The following is an 18,393-nucleotide window of genomic DNA, read 5'->3' on the forward strand; positions in this document are numbered from 1 at the left end:
GTCCTTACTATGTTATACTATATTACTATACTGTGGAGAATACCTCTACAAGTACAGCTGTCCTTACTATATTATACTATATTACTATACTGTGGAGAATACCTCTACAAGTACAGCTGTCCTTACTATGTTATACTATATTACTATACTGTGGAGAATACCTCTACAAGTACAGCTGTCCTTACTATGTTATACTATATTACTATACTGTGGAGAATACCTCTACAAGTACAGCTGTCCATACTATATTATACTATATTACTATACTGTGGAGAATACCTCTACAAGTACAGCTGTCCTTACTATATTATGCTATATTACTATACTGTGGAGAATACCTCTACAAGTACAGCTGTCCTTACTATATTATACTATATTACTATACTGTGGAGAATACCTCTACAAGTACAGCTGTCCTTACTATATTATACTATATTACTATACTGTGGAGAATACCTCTACAAGTACAGCTGTCCATACTATACTATATTACTATACTGTGGAGAATACCTCTACAAGTACAGCTGTCCATACTATATTATACTATATTACTATACTGTGGAGAATACCTCTACAAGTACAGCTGTCCTTACTATATTATGCTATATTACTATACTGTGGAGAATACCTCTACAAGTACAGCTGTCCTTACTATATTATGCTATATTACTATACTGTGGAGAATACCTCTACAAGTACAGCTGTCCTTACTATATTATACTATATTACTATACTGTGGAGAATACCTCTACAAGTACAGCTGTCCTTACTATATTATACTATATTACTATACTGTGGAGAATACCTCTACAAGTACAGCTGTCCTTACTATATTATGCTATATTACTATACTGTGGAGAATACCTCTACAAGTACAGCTGTCCTTACTATATTATACTATATTACTATACTGTGGAGAATACCTCTACAAGTACAGCTGTCCTTACTATATTATGCTATATTACTATACTGTGGAGAATACCTCTACAAGTACAGCTGTCCTTACTATATTATGCTATATTACTATACTGTGGAGAATACCTCTACAAGTACAGCTGTCCTTACTATATTATACTATATTACTATACTGTGGAGAATACCTCTACAAGTACAGCTGTCCATACTATATTATACTATATTACTATACTGTGGAGAATACCTCTACAAGTACAGCTGTCCTTACTATATTATACTATATTACTATACTGTGGAGAATACCTCTACAAGTACAGCTGTCCATACTATATTATACTATATTACTATACTGTGGAGAATACCTCTACAAGTACAGCTGTCCTTACTATATTATACTATATTACTATACTGTGGAGAATACCTCTACAAGTACAGCTGTCCTTACTATACTATATTACTATACTGTGGAGAATACCTCTACAAGTACAGCTGTCCATACTATACTATATTACTATTCTGTGGAGAATACCTCTACAAGTACAGCTGTCCTTACTATGCTATATTACTATACTGTGGAGAATACCTCTACAAGTACAGCTGTCCTTACTATGTTATACTATATTACTATACTGTGGAGAATACCTCTACAAGTACAGCTGTCCTTACTATGTTATACTATATTACTATACTGTGGAGAATACCTCTACAAGTACAGCTGTCCTTACTATGTTATACTATATTACTATACTGTGGAGAATACCTCTACAAGTACAGCTGTCCATACTATATTATACTATATTACTATACTGTGGAGAATACCTCTACAAGTACAGCTGTCCTTACTATATTATGCTATATTACTATACTGTGGAGAATACCTCTACAAGTACAGCTGTCCTTACTATATTATGCTATATTACTATACTGTGGAGAATACCTCTACAAGTACAGCTGTCCTTACTATATTATGCTATATTACTATACTGTGGAGAATACCTCTACAAGTACAGCTGTCCTTACTATGCTATATTACTATACTGTGGAGAATACCTCTACAAGTACAGCTGTCCTTACTATATTATGCTATATTACTATACTGTGGAGAATACCTCTACAAGTACAGCTGTCCTTACTATATTATACTATATTACTATACTGTGGAGAATACCTCTACAAGTACAGCTGTCCTTACTATATTATACTATATTACTATACTGTGGAGAATACCTCTACAAGTACAGCTGTCCTTACTATATTATACTATATTACTATACTGTGGAGAATACCTCTACAAGTACAGCTGTCCATACTATACTATATTACTATACTGTGGAGAATACCTCTACAAGTACAGCTGTCCTTACTATATTATACTATATTACTATACTGTGGAGAATACCTCTACAAGTACAGCTGTCCTTACTATATTATACTATATTACTATACTGTGGAGAATACCTCTACAAGTACAGCTGTCCATACTATACTATATTACTATACTGTGGAGAATACCTCTACAAGTACAGCTGTCCTTACTATATTATACTATATTACTATACTGTGGAGAATACCTCTACAAGTACAGCTGTCCTTACTATGTTATACTATATTACTATACTGTGGAGAATACCTCTACAAGTACAGCTGTCCTTACTATATTATACTATATTACTATACTGTGGAGAATACCTCTACAAGTACAGCTGTCCATACTATACTATATTACTATACTGTGGAGAATACCTCTACAAGTACAGCTGTCCTTACTATATTATACTATATTACTATACTGTGGAGAATACCTCTACAAGTACAGCTGTCCTTACTATATTATACTATATTACTATACTGTGGAGAATACCTCTACAAGTACAGCTGTCCTTACTATATTATGCTATATTACTATACTGTGGAGAATACCTCTACAAGTACAGCTGTCCTTACTATATTATACTATATTACTATACTGTGGAGAATACCTCTACAAGTACAGCTGTCCTTACTATATTATGCTATATTACTATACTGTGGAGAATACCTCTACAAGTACAGCTGTCCATACTATATTATACTATATTACTATACTGTGGAGAATACCTCTACAAGTACAGCTGTCCATACTATATTATACTATATTACTATACTGTGGAGAATACCTCTACAAGTACAGCTGTCCTTACTATATTATACTATATTACTATACTGTGGAGAATACCTCTACAAGTACAGCTGTCCATACTATACTATATTACTATATTGTGGAGAATACCTCTACAAGTACAGCTTACTATACTATACTAGACTGTGGAGAATACCTCTACAAGTACAGCTGTCCTTACTATATTATACTATATTACTATACTGTGGAGAATACCTCTACAAGTACAGCTGTCCTTACTATATTATACTATATTACTATACTGTGGAGAATACCTCTACAAGTACAGCTGTCCATACTATACTATATTACTATATTGTGGAGAATACCTCTACAAGTACAGCTGTCCATACTATACTATATTACTATATTGTGGAGAATACCTCTACAAGTACAGTACTTATATTGGAGCTGGGATGATCAACACCGACCACTTATCACAGTCATTTTGCTGATATCGTTCATTACGATAAGTAGCCTATACTAGAGAAATGTGAAGTTTGAAATAAGTTTGCTAATATGGATGATTGTTAATTGATGGCTACAACAGTCAGACTAGTAGTAGTAGTAGTTTTTAATGGGTAATTCAAAGCCAACTGTGGTGCACATCAATGTTATAACTAGTATAGTACTGTAAACACTCAGTGCACAAAACATTAAGAACACCTTCCTAATATTGAGTTGCACCCTCTTTTTCCCTCAAAACAGCCTCAATTTCTCAGGGACATGAACTCTACAAGGTGTTGAAAGCGTTCCACAGGGATGCTGGCCCATGTGGACTCCAATACTTCCCACATTTGTGTAAAGTTGGCTGGATGTCCTTTGGGTGGTGGACCATTCTTGATACACACAGAAACTGTTGAGTGTGAAAAACCCAGCAACGTTGCAGTTCTTGACACAAACCGGTGTGTCTGGCACCTAATACCATTCACCCTCTGAATAGCACACAGACACAATCCATGTCTCAGTTGTCTCAAGGCTTAAAAATCCTTCTTTAACCTGTCTCCTCCCCTTCATTTACACTGATTGAAGTGGATTTAACAAGTGACATCAATGAGGGATCAAAGCTTTCACCTGGATTCACCTGGTCAGGTTATGTCATGGAAAGAGCAGGTGTTCATAATGTTTTGTCAACTCAATGTCTAACCTCTCTTCTACAAGTATGTCCATCTATCTGTGGGTATTCCATGTTTAGCATATTTACAAAAATACCCTTGTATAGATAGTTTTATATTTAACTCCATCATGGACTCAAGCACACCTGTTGTTGTCTTTAGTGTGATTGCCACCAGGTGTGTTGTGAAGCCGGCAGAGTTTGACGTGGCCAGGAACATTTTAGATCTGATCAACGCTCAGACCCTGGCCTGGTACAGTAACCTATAGTCCTACCCTCTCTGCCTCTCTAGTAACCTATATCTATACCCTCTCTGCTTCTCTAGTAACCTATATCTATACCCTCTCTACCTCTCTAATAACCTATATCTATACCCTCTCTGCTTCTCTGGTAACCTATATATATACCCTCTCTGCCTCTCTAGTAACCTATATCTATACCCTCTCTGCTTCTCTAGTAACCAATATCTATACCCTCTCTGCCTCTCTAATAACCTATATCTATACCCTCTCTGCTTCTCTAGTAACCTATATCTATACCCTCTCTGCCGCTCTAGTAACATATATATATATATATATACACTCTGCTTCTCTAGTAACCTATATCTATACCCTCTCTGCCGCTCTAGTAACCTATATATATATACTCTCTCTGCTTCTCTAGTGACCTATATCTATACCCTCTCTGCTGCTCTAGTAACCTATATATATATATATATATATATATATATATATATATATATATATACATACCCTCTGCTTCTCTAGTAACCTATATCTATACCCTCTCTGCTTCTCTAGTAACCTATATCTATACCCTCTCTGCCTCTCTAATAACCTATATCTATACCCTCTCTGCCGCTCTAGTAACCTATATCTATACCCTCTCTGCCTCTCTAATAACCTATATCTATACCCTCTCTGCCGCTCTAATAACCTATATCTATACCCTCTCTGCTTCTCTAGTAACCTATATCTATACCCTCTCTGCTGCTCTAGTAACCTATATCTATACCCTCTCTGCTGCTCTAGTAACCTATATATATATACCCTCTCTGCCTCAAGTAACCTATATATATACCCTCTCTAGTAACCTATATCCTCTGCTTCTCTAGTAACCTATATCTATATACATTCTCTGTCAGTTCCTGTCTAGTTTAATATATCTATACCAGACTCTCCTCTTGTCTAGACCTAAAGCTGATGATACACTCGCAATTTTTTTAGACAATATTGCCGAGCAATGTTGCTGGCAAAGGATTGGGGTATGAGACACTGTAACAATCATGAGCAACTTGGACATTAATAATAATTTAATTTATCAATGTATTTACTTGTTTCTTATTGCTTGTTAATTCCTGTTGACAGCCACAGCTGTCATCAGCTAACGAACAAGCAGTAAATCAATAACTTTTTATTTCATAATTCTAAGATAGGAAGTGTACATGGTATTCATCTAGCTAGCCAGCAAGTTCGACATTAAAACTATCTTAAACAAAAAACTAAATGTAAAATCTACATGGCTAGCTAGCAAAATAGCCTGTTTGTCCCATTGACTTAACTTCACTAGGGTAGGGGGCAGCATTCGGAATTTTGGATGAAAAGCGTGCCCATAGTAAATTGCCTGCTACTCAGGCCCGGAAGCTAGGATATGCATACAATTTGTAGATTTGGATAGAAAACACTCTAAAGTTTCCAAAACTGTTAAAATAATGTCTGTGAGTATAACAGAACTGATATGGCATGCGAAAACCTGAGGAAAATCCATCCAGGAAGTACTAGTATTTTGAAAGGCTGTTTTTCCATTGAAAGCCTATCCACCATACAAAGACTTAGGACCCAGTTCATGATCTCTATGGCTTCTTCTACATGTGGCCAGTCTTTAGGCATTATTTCAGGCTTTTACTCTGAAAAATGAAGGAGCTACAGCACTTTCAATGAGTGGACAGTGGACATTTCCAGACATGAGTCCAGCGCATGATCGGAAGCACGCCTTTCTTGTTTCTCCTTTTCTATTGACGAAGCTTTTGTCCGGTTGAAATATTATTGATTATTTATGACAAAAACAACCTGAGGATTGATTTTAAACATTGTTTGACATGTTTCTACGAACTTTTATTGTACTTTTTTGATTTTTCGTCTGTCTGTTGTGACTGCGTTTTGTTCCAATGGATTGCTGAACAAAACGCACCAACAAAACTGAGGTTTTTGGACAAAAAGAGGGACATTATCGAACAAAACGAACATTTATTGTGTTACATGGAGTCTTCGGAGTGCAACCATATGAAGATCATCAAAGGTAAGTGATACATTTTATCGCTATTTCTGACTTTTGTTACTCCTCTTCATGGCTGCTGACTGTTTGTAATGATTTGTCTGCTGGGCGCTGTTCTCAGATAATCGCATGGTTTGCTTTCGCCGTAAAGCCTTTTTGAAATCTGACACAGCGGTTGGATTAACAAAAAGTTTATCTTTAAGCTGGTGAAAAACATTTGTATCTTTTATGCATGTTTATTATGAGAATTTCTGTTTTGTTGAGTTTCACGCTCTGCAATTTCACCGGATGTTGTTTGAGACAGTGGATTATTGAACAAAACGGAGGTTTTTGGATATAAACATGGATTTTATCGAACAAAACGAACATAGCGTCCCACACCCCCTAGTGAGGTTTTAACATGGGTTTCGATTAGCATGCCCACCGTTTTCGTCAGTTAAACATGACAAACTGAACACAGTATGTATGCATTAACGTATCATGATACAATATTATAGTGAGGCAACATATGAGGCGTGAATGGCAAACATTTCACAGCAAAATATGTTTTTTTTGCTGTAGAGAAAAAATGTACAACTATTTTTTCAAAATATATTAGAATAGCAGACTGATCACATGACCAATATCTGAGCTCTGATTGGAGTAGTCCTAAAATTGCACACTCGGTGGCGCAGCTGATAAAAATTCCCCAACATAAAAAATATTGCAGCAACCAATGCTGGCAACATTGCTAGGCAATATTGGCAACAAAAAAAATGCTAGTGTATCATTAGCTTAAGACTGTCTTAATGTTGCTTTGCCTGCCTGCCTGCCTGCCTGCCTGCCTGCCTGCCTGCCTGTCTGTCTGTCTGCCTGCCTGTCTGTCTGCCTGCCTGCCTGTCTGCCTGTTTGTCTGCCTGCCTGTCTGTCTGTCTGTCTGCCCGCCTGTCCTTCTGTCTGCCTATCGGTCTGTCTCTCTCTCTCTCCAGGATAGGGGTGTACTTCTCTCCTCTCCTCCCTGTCGTTCAGCTCATCAAACTCTTCCTAATCTTCCACCTAAAGAAGGTAGAGCCCTGGTGAAAAGTAGTGCACTAATAGTGAATACTAGGGTGCCGTTGTAATACTAAGGTGCCATTGTAATACTAAGGTGCCATTGTAATACTAGGTTGCCATTGTAATACTAAGGTGCCATTTTAATTCTAGGGTGCTATTTGAGATGTAGACTCAGACTCCCTCCTCCCTCCCTACCTCTCTCCCCCTCCTCCCTCCTTACCTCTCTCCCTCCTCCCTCCCTCCTTCTCTCCCCCCTCCTCCCTCCCTACCTCTCTCTCCCTCCTCCCTCCCTTCTTCTCTGCTCCCTCCCTCCCTCTCTCTCTCCCCCCTCCTCCCTCCCTCCCTCTCTCTCTCCCCCTCCCTCCCTTCTTCCCCCCCTCCTCCCTCCCTACCTCTCTCTCTCCCACTCCCTCCCTTCTTCTCTCCCCCTCCTCCCTCCCTACCACTCTCTCTCCCCCTCCTCCCTCCCCCTCCTCCCTCCCTACCTCTCTCCTAGACCAGTATAAGGAGCTGCCATCCTCCCAGCTCCTGGAGTAGGGTGGGTCAGATGCAGACCCTCTTCATCTCCCTCCTCTTCCTCCCCTGTTACCTGGGGACTCTGGCCCTGCTGGCATACACACTCTGGAGGTACACACACTCACAATCAATACAATGTTTTTTATAAAGCCCTTTTTACATCAGCAGAGTGCTTCTACAGAAACCCAGCCTGAAACCCCAAACAGCAAGCAATGCAGATGTAGAAGCACAGTGGCTAAGAAAAACTCCCTAGAAAAGCCAGAACCTAGGAAGAAACCTAGAGAGGAACCAGGCTCTGAGGGGTGGCCAGTCCTCTTCTGGCTGTGCCGGGTGGAGATTTTAACAGTACATGACCATGAAGGCCAGATGGTTCTTCAAGATGTTCAAATGTTCATAGATGACCACCAGCAGGAGTCGTCTGGCCAGGTAGTTCTGAGGCATGGTCCTAGGGCCATGGTCCGAGGGGAGACATACAATGCCTAACAAGCAAAAAGGCAGTAACTGCTCATAAGGTGGAAAAATAGCTTTTATTTACCTTGGTTTCACAGTAACTTTATGCAGTTACTGCTAACATGACCCCCATTTTCTCCAAAACACAATACAATAGAGGTATGATACTTGTCCACATGATTAAGCATGTATTTAATGTAACAAAAATGACATTAACTCCTTTTCAACCAAATGAGCAGTTACTGCCTTTTTGCTTGGTAGGGCAGTATACTCGGCCTTGTCTCAGGGTAGTAAGTTAGTGGTCTGTTGATATCCCTTTGGTGGTGTAGGGGGCTGTGCTTTGGCAAAGTAGGTGGGTTATATCCTACCTGGTTGGCCCCGTCCAAGGGTAACCACGACTCCCCTGTCTCAGTCTCCAGTATCTATTCTGTAATAGTCTATGTTCCGGGGGGCTAGGGTCAGTCTGTCCTATCTGGTGTAATTATCCTGTCTGATCTGGTGTCCTGTGTGATGGTAGGGCAGTATAGTCCACGAAGATCTCCCCCAACGCTGGAGTCCCAGAGGGCGTAAAACTAGACAGGAAGATCCCGTCAGTGACTCAACCCACTCACGTGGAGTATAGCATGGCATGACGGGATGCACCCTCCTAGGGAGGGCATGGGAGAGTGAGAGCGAGCCAGTGACTCAGCCTCCGTAATAGGGTCAGAGACAGAGAAACTTAGTGGAGTGAGGGGAGCCGGCCAGGCGGAGAACGCAAGGATGGTTCGTCACTCCAGTGCCTTGTCGTTCACCTTCACACCCCTGGGCCAGACTACACTCAATCAAAGGACCTACTGAAGAGATGAGTCTTCAGTAAAGACTTAAAGGTCGAGATTGAGTCTTCATCTCTCACATGGATAGACAGACCATTCCATAAAAATGTCGCTCTATAGGAGAAAGCCCTGCTTCCAGCTGTTTGCTTAGAGATTCTAGGGACAATAAGGAGTCCTGCGTCTTGTGACCGTAGCGTACATGTAGATACAGTATGTACCACAGGACTAACTCTGAGAAAAGGGTAGGAGCAAGTCCTGAAATGCTTTGTAGGTTACCAGTAAAACCTTGAAATCAGCCCTAGCCTTAACAGGAAGCCAGTGTAGAGTCTAGCACTGGTGTAATATGATTGGTGTAATATGATGTAATATGTCAAGATTCTAGCAGCCATGTTTAGCGCTAGCTGACGTTTATTTAGTTCTTTATCCGGGTAGCCGGAGAGTAGAGCATTTCAGTAGTCTAATTTTGAAGTGACAAAAGCATGGATTAGCTTTTCTGCATAATTTTTGGATAAAAAAACGAAGATGTAAAAAAAACGTTTTTCTATGTTCGTCAAAGGAGAGATCAGGGTCCAGAGTAACGCCGAGGTCCTTCACAGTTTTATTTGAGACGACTGTAGAACCATCCAGATTCATTGTCAGATCCAACAGAAGATCTCTTTGTTTCTTGGGACCTAGAACTAGCATCTCTGTTTTGTCAAAGATTAAAAGTAACAAAATTGCCGCCATCCACTTCCTTATGTCTGAAACACAGGCTTTGTGGTTGGCAATTTTGGGGCTTCACCATGTTTCATTGAAATCTATAGCTGTGCGTCGTCCACATAGCAGTGAAAGTTGACATTGTGTTTCCGTATGACATCACCGAGAGGTAGCATATATAGTGAAAACAATAGTGGTCCGAGAACAGAACCTTGGGGAACACCGAACGTCTGAAGACAAACCATCCACTGAGACGAACTGATATCTTTCCGACAGATAAGAACTTGTTCGTGTAGACCATTTATGGTTTCCAATCTCTCCAAAACAATGTGGTGATTGATGGTGTCGAAAGCGGCACTAAGGTCTAGGAGCACAAGGACAGACGCAGAGGCTTGGTCTGACGCCATTAAAAGGTCATTTACAAGCTTCATAAGTGTGGTCTTAGTTCTATGATGGGGTCTAAAACCAGACTGGAACGTTTTGTATACATTATTTGTTTTCAGAAAGGCGGTGAGTTGCTGAGAAACAGCTTTTTCTAACGTTTTTGACAGGAACAGGAGATTAGACTGATAGTTATTTTCATTTTTCAGGTCAAGGTTTGGCTTTTTCAGAAGACGTGATATTACTGCCACTTTCAGTGAGTTTGGTACACATCTGGAGGATAGGGAGCCATTTATTATGTTGAACATTGGAGGGCCAAGCACAGGAAGTACAGTGAGCTCCAAAAGTATTGGGACAGTGACAAATGTTTTGTTGTTCTGGCTCTGTACTCCAGCACTTTGGATTTGAAATGATACACAGACTATGAGGTTAAAGTGCAGACTATCAGCTCTAATTTGAGGGTATTTTCATCCATATTGGGTGAACCGTTTAGATATTACAGCACTTTTTGTACATAGTCCTCCCATTTTAGGGGACCAAAAGTATTGGGACAAATTTACTTATATGTGTATTAAAGTAGTTTAAAGTTCAGTATTTGGTCCCATATTTCTAGCACGCAATGACTACATCAAGCTTGTGACTCTACAAACTTGTTGGATACATTTGCTGTTTGTTTTGGTTGTGTTTTAGATTATTTGGTGCCCAATAGAAATGAATGGTAAATAATGTATTGTGTCATTTTGGAGTCACTTTTATTGTAAATAAGAATAGAATATTTTTCTAAACACTTCTACATTAATGTGGATGCTACCGTGATTACAGATAGACCTGAATGAATGGTGAATAATGATGAGTGAGAAAGTTAGATGCACAAGGACATGCTAACCACTCACCATTACAATATCAGGCTTAGCATGTCTTTTTGGGGGGGTATGATATTTGTGCATCTGTAACTTTCTCACACAGACTGTAGACCAGTGGATAGACACACACTAACCCTAATTGTCCTGTCTCTGTCCCCAGTCTCCCTCCCTCTGGTGTGTGTGGTCCGTTCCAGGGCCAGGGCTGGGTGATGCAGACTGTAGACCAGTGGATAGACACACACTAACCCTACCTGTCCTGTCTCTGTCCCCAGTCTCCCTCCCTCTGGTGTGTGTGGTCCGTTCCAGGGCCAGGGCTGGGTGATGCAGACTGTAGACCAGTGGATAGACACACACTAACCCTACCTGTCCTGTCTCTGTCCCCAGTCTCCCTCCCTCTGGTGTGTGTGGTCCGTTCCAGGGCCAGGGCTGGGTGATGCAGACTGTAGACCAGTGGATAGACACACACTAACCCTACCTGTCCTGTCTCTGTCCCCAGTCTCCCTCCCTCTGGTGTGTGTGGTCCGTTCCAGGGCCAGGGCTGGGTGATGCAGACTGTAGACCAGTGGATAGACACACACTAACCCTACCTGTCCTGTCTCTGTCCCCAGTCTCCCTCCCTCTGGTGTGTGTGGTCCGTTCCAGGGCCAGGGCTGGGTAATGCAGACTGTAGACCAGTGGATAGACACACACTAACCCTACCTGTCCTGTCTCTGTCCCCAGTCTCCCTCCCTCTGGTGTGTGTGGTCCGTTCCAGGGCCAGGGCTGGGTGATGCAGACTGTAGACCAGTGGATAGACACACACTAACCCTACCTGTCCTGTCTCTGTCCCCAGTCTCCCTCCCTCTGGTGTGTGTGGTCCGTTCCAGGGCCAGGGCTGGGTGATGCAGACTGTAGACCAGTGGATAGCCTCCCTTCAGGCCTCTCAACCCCACTCTGCCTGGCTGGCATGGATCATCAACGTTATACTACACAGTCAAGTCTTCTACTGCCTCCTAACACTCATAGTACTGTGAGTAGCTGTATACATACACATAAACACACACATACCTCTCCCATGTCCGGTCCTGGTACAGTATGTTACTGTGTGTGTAACTGTCTTATCCCCCCATAAAATAAAGAACAGAAGCTAAGGCTACTAGCTCTGACTAACGTACTGACAATGACAGTGTGGTTGCTATAGCTAGCCTAGCTCCTAGCTGTCTGATAACTACTCTATTGAGGGTTAATGTACTATGACAGTGTGGTTGCTATAGCTAGCCTAGCTCCTAGCTATCTGATAACTACACTATTGAGGGATAATGTACTATGACAGTGTGGTTGCTATAGCTAGCCTAGCTCCTAGCTATCTGATAACTACTCTATTGAGGGATAATGTACAATGACAGTGTGGTTGCTATAGCTAGCCTAGCTCCTAGCTATCTGATAACTACTCTATTGAGGGTTAATGTACTATGACAGTGTGGTTGCTATAGCTAGCCTAGCTCCTAGCTATCTGATAACTACTCTATTGAGGGTTAATGTACTATGACAGTGTGGTTGCTATAGCTAGCCTAGCTCCTAGCTATCTGATAACTACTCTATTGAGGGTTAATGTACTATGACAGTGTGGTTGCTATAGCTAGCCTAGCTCCTAGCTATCTGATAACTACTCTATTGAGGGATAATGTACTATGACAGTGTGGTTGCTATAGCTAGCCTAGCTCCTAGCTATCTGATAACTACTCTATTGAGGGTTAATGTACTATGACAGTGTGGTTGCTATAGCTAGCCTAGCTCCTAGCTATCTGATAACTACTCTATTGAGGGTTAATGTACTATGACAGTGTGGTTGCTATAGCTAGCCTAGCTCCTAGCTATCTGATAACTACTCTATTGAGGGTTAATGTACTATGACAGTGTGGTTGCTATAGCTAGCCTAGCTCCTAGCTATCTGATAACTACTCTATTGAGGGTTAATGTACTATGACAGTGTGGTTGCTATAGCTAGCCTAGCTCCTAGCTATCTGATAACTACTCTATTGAGGGTTAATGTACTATGACAGTGTGGTTGCTATAGCTAGCCTAGCTCCTAGCTATCTGATAACTACTCTATTGAGGGTTAATGTACTATGACAGTGTGGTTGCTATAGCTAGCCTAGCTCCTAGCTATCTGATAACTACTCTATTGAGGGTTAATGTACTATGACAGTGTGGTTGCTATAGCTAGCCTAGCTCCTAGCTATCTGATAACTACTCTATTGAGGGTTAATGTACTATGACAGTGTGGTTGCTATAGCTAGCCTAGCTCCTAGCTATCTGATAACTACTCTATTGAGGGTTAATGTACTATGACAGTGTGGTTGCTATAGCTAGCCTAGCTCCTAGCTATCTGATAACTACTCTATTGAGGGTTAATGTACTATGACAGTGTGGTTGCTATAGCTAGCCTAGCTCCTAGCTATCTGATAACTACTCTATTGAGGGTTAATGTACTATGACAGTGTGGTTGCTATAGCTAGCCTAGCTCCTAGCTATCTGATAACTACTCTATTGAGGGTTAATGTACTATGACAGTGTGGTTGCTATAGCTAGCCTAGCTCCTAGCTATCTGATAACTACTCTATTGAGGGTTAATGTACTATGACAGTGTGGTTGCTATAGCTAGCCTAGCTCCTAGCTATCTGATAACTACTCTATTGAGGGTTAATGTACTATGACAGTGTGGTTGCTATAGCTAGCCTAGCTCCTAGCTATCTGATAACTACTCTATTGAGGGTTAATGTACTATGACAGTGTGGTTGCTATAGCTAGCCTAGCTCCTAGCTATCTGATAACTACTCTATTGAGGGTTAATGTACTATGACAGTGTGGTTGCTATAGCTAGCCTAGCTCCTAGCTATCTGATAACTACTCTATTGAGGGTTAATGTACTATGACAGTGTGGTTGCTATAGCTAGCCTAGCTCCTAGCTATCTGATAACTACTCTATTGAGGGTTAATGTACTATGACAGTGTGGTTGCTATAGCTAGCCTAGCTCCTAGCTATCTGATAACTACTCTATTGAGGGTTAATGTACTATGACAGTGTGGTTGCTATAGCTAGCCTAGCTCCTAGCTATCTGATAACTACTCTATTGAGGGTTAATGTACTATGACAGTGTGGTTGCTATAGCTAGCCTAGCTCCTAGCTATCTGATAACTACTCTATTGAGGGTTAATGTACTATGACAGTGTGGTTGCTATAGCTAGCCTAGCTCCTAGCTATCTGATAACTACTCTATTGAGGGTTAATGTACTATGACAGTGTGGTTGCTATAGCTAGCCTAGCTCCTAGCTATCTGATAACTACTCTATTGAGGGTTAATGTACTATGACAGTGTGGTTGCTATAGCTAGCCTAGCTCCTAGCTATCTGATAACTACTCTATTGAGGGTTAATGTACTATGACAGTGTGGTTGCTATAGCTAGCCTATCTCCTAGCTATCTGATAACTACTCTATTGAGGGTTAATGTACTATGACAGTGTGGTTGCTATAGCTAGCCTAGCTCCTAGCTATCTGATAACTACTCTATTGAGGGTTAATGTACTATGACAGTGTGGTTGCTATAGCTAGCCTAGCTCCTAGCTATCTGATAACTACTCTATTGAGGGATAATGTACAATGACAGTGTGGTTGCTATAGCTAGCCTAGCTCCTAGCTATCTGATAACTACTCTATTGAGGGATAATGTACAATGACAGTGTGGTTGCTATAGCTAGCCTAGCTCCTAGCTATCTGATAACTACACTATTGAGGGTTAATGTACTATGACAGTGTGGTTGCTATAGCTAGCCTAGCTCCTAGCTATCTGATAACTACTCTATTGAGGGTTAATGTACTATGACAGTGTGGTTGCTATAGCTAGCCTAGCTCCTAGCTATCTGATAACTACTCTATTGAGGGTTAATGTACTATGACAGTGTGGTTGCTATAGCTAGCCTAGCTCCTAGCTATCTGATAACTACTCTATTGAGGGTTAATGTACTATGACAGTGTGGTTGCTATAGCTAGCCTAGCTCCTAGCTATCTGATAACTACTCTATTGAGGGTTAATGTACTATGACAGTGTGGTTGCTATAGCTAGCCTAGCTCCTAGCTATCTGATAACTACTCTATTGAGGGTTAATGTACTATGACAGTGTGGTTGCTATAGCTAGCCTAGCTCCTAGCTATCTGATAACTACTCTATTGAGGGTTAATGTACTATGACAGTGTGGTTGCTATAGCTAGCCTAGCTCCTAGCTATCTGATAACTACTCTATTGAGGGTTAATGTACTATGACAGTGTGGTTGCTATAGCTAGCCTAGCTCCTAGCTATCTGATAACTACTCTATTGAGGGTTAATGTACTATGACAGTGTGGTTGCTATAGCTAGCCTAGCTCCTAGCTATCTGATAACTACTCTATTGAGGGTTAATGTACTATGACAGTGTGGTTGCTATAGCTAGCCTAGCTCCTAGCTATCTGATAACTACTCTATTGAGGGTTAATGTACTATGACAGTGTGGTTGCTATAGCTAGCCTAGCTCCTAGCTATCTGATAACTACTCTATTGAGGGTTAATGTACTATGACAGTGTGGTTGCTATAGCTAGCCTAGCTCCTAGCTATCTGATAACTACTCTATTGAGGGTTAATGTACTATGACAGTGTGGTTGCTATAGCTAGCCTAGCTCCTAGCTATCTGATAACTACTCTATTGAGGGTTAATGTACTATGACAGTGTGGTTGCTATAGCTAGCCTAGCTCCTAGCTATCTGATAACTACTCTATTGAGGGTTAATGTACTATGACAGTGTGGTTGCTATAGCTAGCCTAGCTCCTAGCTATCTGATAACTACTCTATTGAGGGTTAATGTACTATGACAGTGTGGTTGCTATAGCTAGCCTAGCTCCTAGCTATCTGATAACTACTCTATTGAGGGTTAATGTACTATGACAGTGTGGTTGCTATAGCTAGCCTAGCTCCTAGCTATCTGATAACTACTCTATTGAGGGTTAATGTACTATGACAGTGTGGTTGCTATAGCTAGCCTAGCTCCTAGCTATCTGATAACTACTCTATTGAGGGTTAATGTACTATGACAGTGTGGTTGCTATAGCTAGCCTAGCTCCTAGCTATCTGATAACTACTCTATTGAGGGTTAATGTACTATGACAGTGTGGTTGCTATAGCTAGCCTAGCTCCTAGCTATCTGATAACTACTCTATTGAGGGTTAATGTACTATGACAGTGTGGTTGCTATAGCTAGCCTAGCTCCTAGCTATCTGATAACTACTCTATTGAGGGTTAATGTACTATGACAGTGTGGTTGCTATAGCTAGCCTAGCTCCTAGCTATCTGATAACTACTCTATTGAGGGTTAATGTACTATGACAGTGTGGTTGCTATAGCTAGCCTAGCTCCTAGCTATCTGATAACTACTCTATTGAGGGTTAATGTACTATGACAGTGTGGTTGCTATAGCTAGCCTATCTCCTAGCTATCTGATAACTACTCTATTGAGGGTTAATGTACTATGACAGTGTGGTTGCTATAGCTAGCCTAGCTCCTAGCTATCTGATAACTACTCTATTGAGGGTTAATGTACTATGACAGTGTGGTTGCTATAGCTAGCCTATCTCCTAGCTATCTGATAACTACTCTATTGAGGGTTAATGTACTATGACAGTGTGGTTGCTATAGCTAGCCTAGCTCCTAGCTATCTGATAACTACTCTATTGAGGGTTAATGTACTATGACAGTGTGGTTGCTATAGCTAGCCTAGCTCCTAGCTATCTGATAACTACTCTATTGAGGGTTAATGTACTATGACAGTGTGGTTGCTATAGCTAGCCTAGCTCCTAGCTATCTGATAACTACTCTATTGAGGGTTAATGTACTATGACAGTGTGGTTGCTATAGCTAGCCTAGCTCCTAGCTATCTGATAACTACTCTATTGAGGGATAATGTACAATGACAGTGTGGTTGCTATAGCTAGCCTAGCTCCTAGCTATCTGATAACTACTCTATTGAGGGATAATGTACAATGACAGTGTGGTTGCTATAGCTAGCCTAGCTCCTAGCTGTCTGATAACTACACTATTGAGGGTTAATGTACTATGACAGTGTGGTTGCTATAGCTAGCCTAGCTCCTAGCTGTCTGATAACTACTCTATTGAGGGATAATGTACTATGACAGTGTGGTTGCTATAGCTAGCCTAGCTCCTAGCTGTCTGATAACTACTCTATTGAGGGTTAATGTACTATGACAGTGTGGTTGCTATAGCTAGCCTAGCTCCTAGCTATCTGATAACTACTCTATTGAGGGTTAATGTACTATGACAGTGTGGTTGCTATAGCTAGCCTATCTCCTAGCTATCTGATAACTACTCTATTGAGGGATAATGTACAATGACAGTGTGGTTGCTATAGCTAGCCTATCTCCTAGCTATCTGATAACTACTCTATTGAGGGATAATGTACAATGACAGTGTGGTTGCTATAGCTAGCCTATCTCCTAGCTATCTGATAACTACTCTATTGAGGGATAATGTACAATGACAGTGTGGTTGCTATAGCTAGCCTATCTCCTAGCTATCTGATAACTACTCTATTGAGGGATAATGTACAATGACAGTGTGGTTGCTATAGCTAGCCTAGCTCCTAGCTATCTGATAACTACTCTATTGAGGGATAATGTACAATGACAGTGTGGTTGCTATAGCTAGCCTATCTCCTATCTATCTGATAACTACTCTATTGAGGGATAATGTACAATGACAGTGTGGTTGCTATAGCTAGCCTATCTCCTAGCTATCTGATAACTACTCTATTGAGGGATAATGTACAATGACAGTGTGGTTGCTATAGCTAGCCTAGCTCCTAGCTATCTGATAACTACTCTATTGAGGGATAATGTACAATGACAGTGTGGTTGCTATAGCTAGCCTAGCTCCTAGCTATCTGATAACTACTCTATTGAGGGATAATGTACTATGACAGTGTGGTTGCTATAGCTAGCCTAGCTCCTAGCTATCTGATAACTACTCTATTGAGGGATAATGTACAATGACAGTGTGGTTGCTATAGCTAGCCTATCTCCTAGCTATCTGATAACTACTCTATTGAGGGATAATGTACAATGACAGTGTGGTTGCTATAGCTAGCCTAGCTCCTAG

The 18,393-nt window shown here is 40.9% G+C and overlaps 1 protein-coding gene across 1 annotated transcript in view; it reads left to right on the top strand.

Moving 5' to 3' along the window:
- Window positions 1-18,393, top strand: part of LOC115147190 (transmembrane channel-like protein 5) — a 69,376-nt gene that overhangs the window by 41,660 nt on the left and 9,323 nt on the right. The window contains exons 15-18 of the mRNA XM_029689271.1: window positions 4,351-4,440; window positions 7,430-7,505; window positions 7,990-8,120; window positions 12,044-12,220. Coding sequence (XP_029545131.1) covers window positions 4,351-4,440; window positions 7,430-7,505; window positions 7,990-8,120; window positions 12,044-12,220 — 474 coding nt within the window. The remainder of the gene's footprint in view (window positions 1-4,350; window positions 4,441-7,429; window positions 7,506-7,989; window positions 8,121-12,043; window positions 12,221-18,393) is intronic.

Source organism: Salmo trutta, chromosome 1 (assembly GCF_901001165.1).
Source record: "Salmo trutta chromosome 1, fSalTru1.1, whole genome shotgun sequence".
In the NCBI taxonomy this organism is placed as follows: domain Eukaryota; kingdom Metazoa; phylum Chordata; class Actinopteri; order Salmoniformes; family Salmonidae; genus Salmo; species Salmo trutta.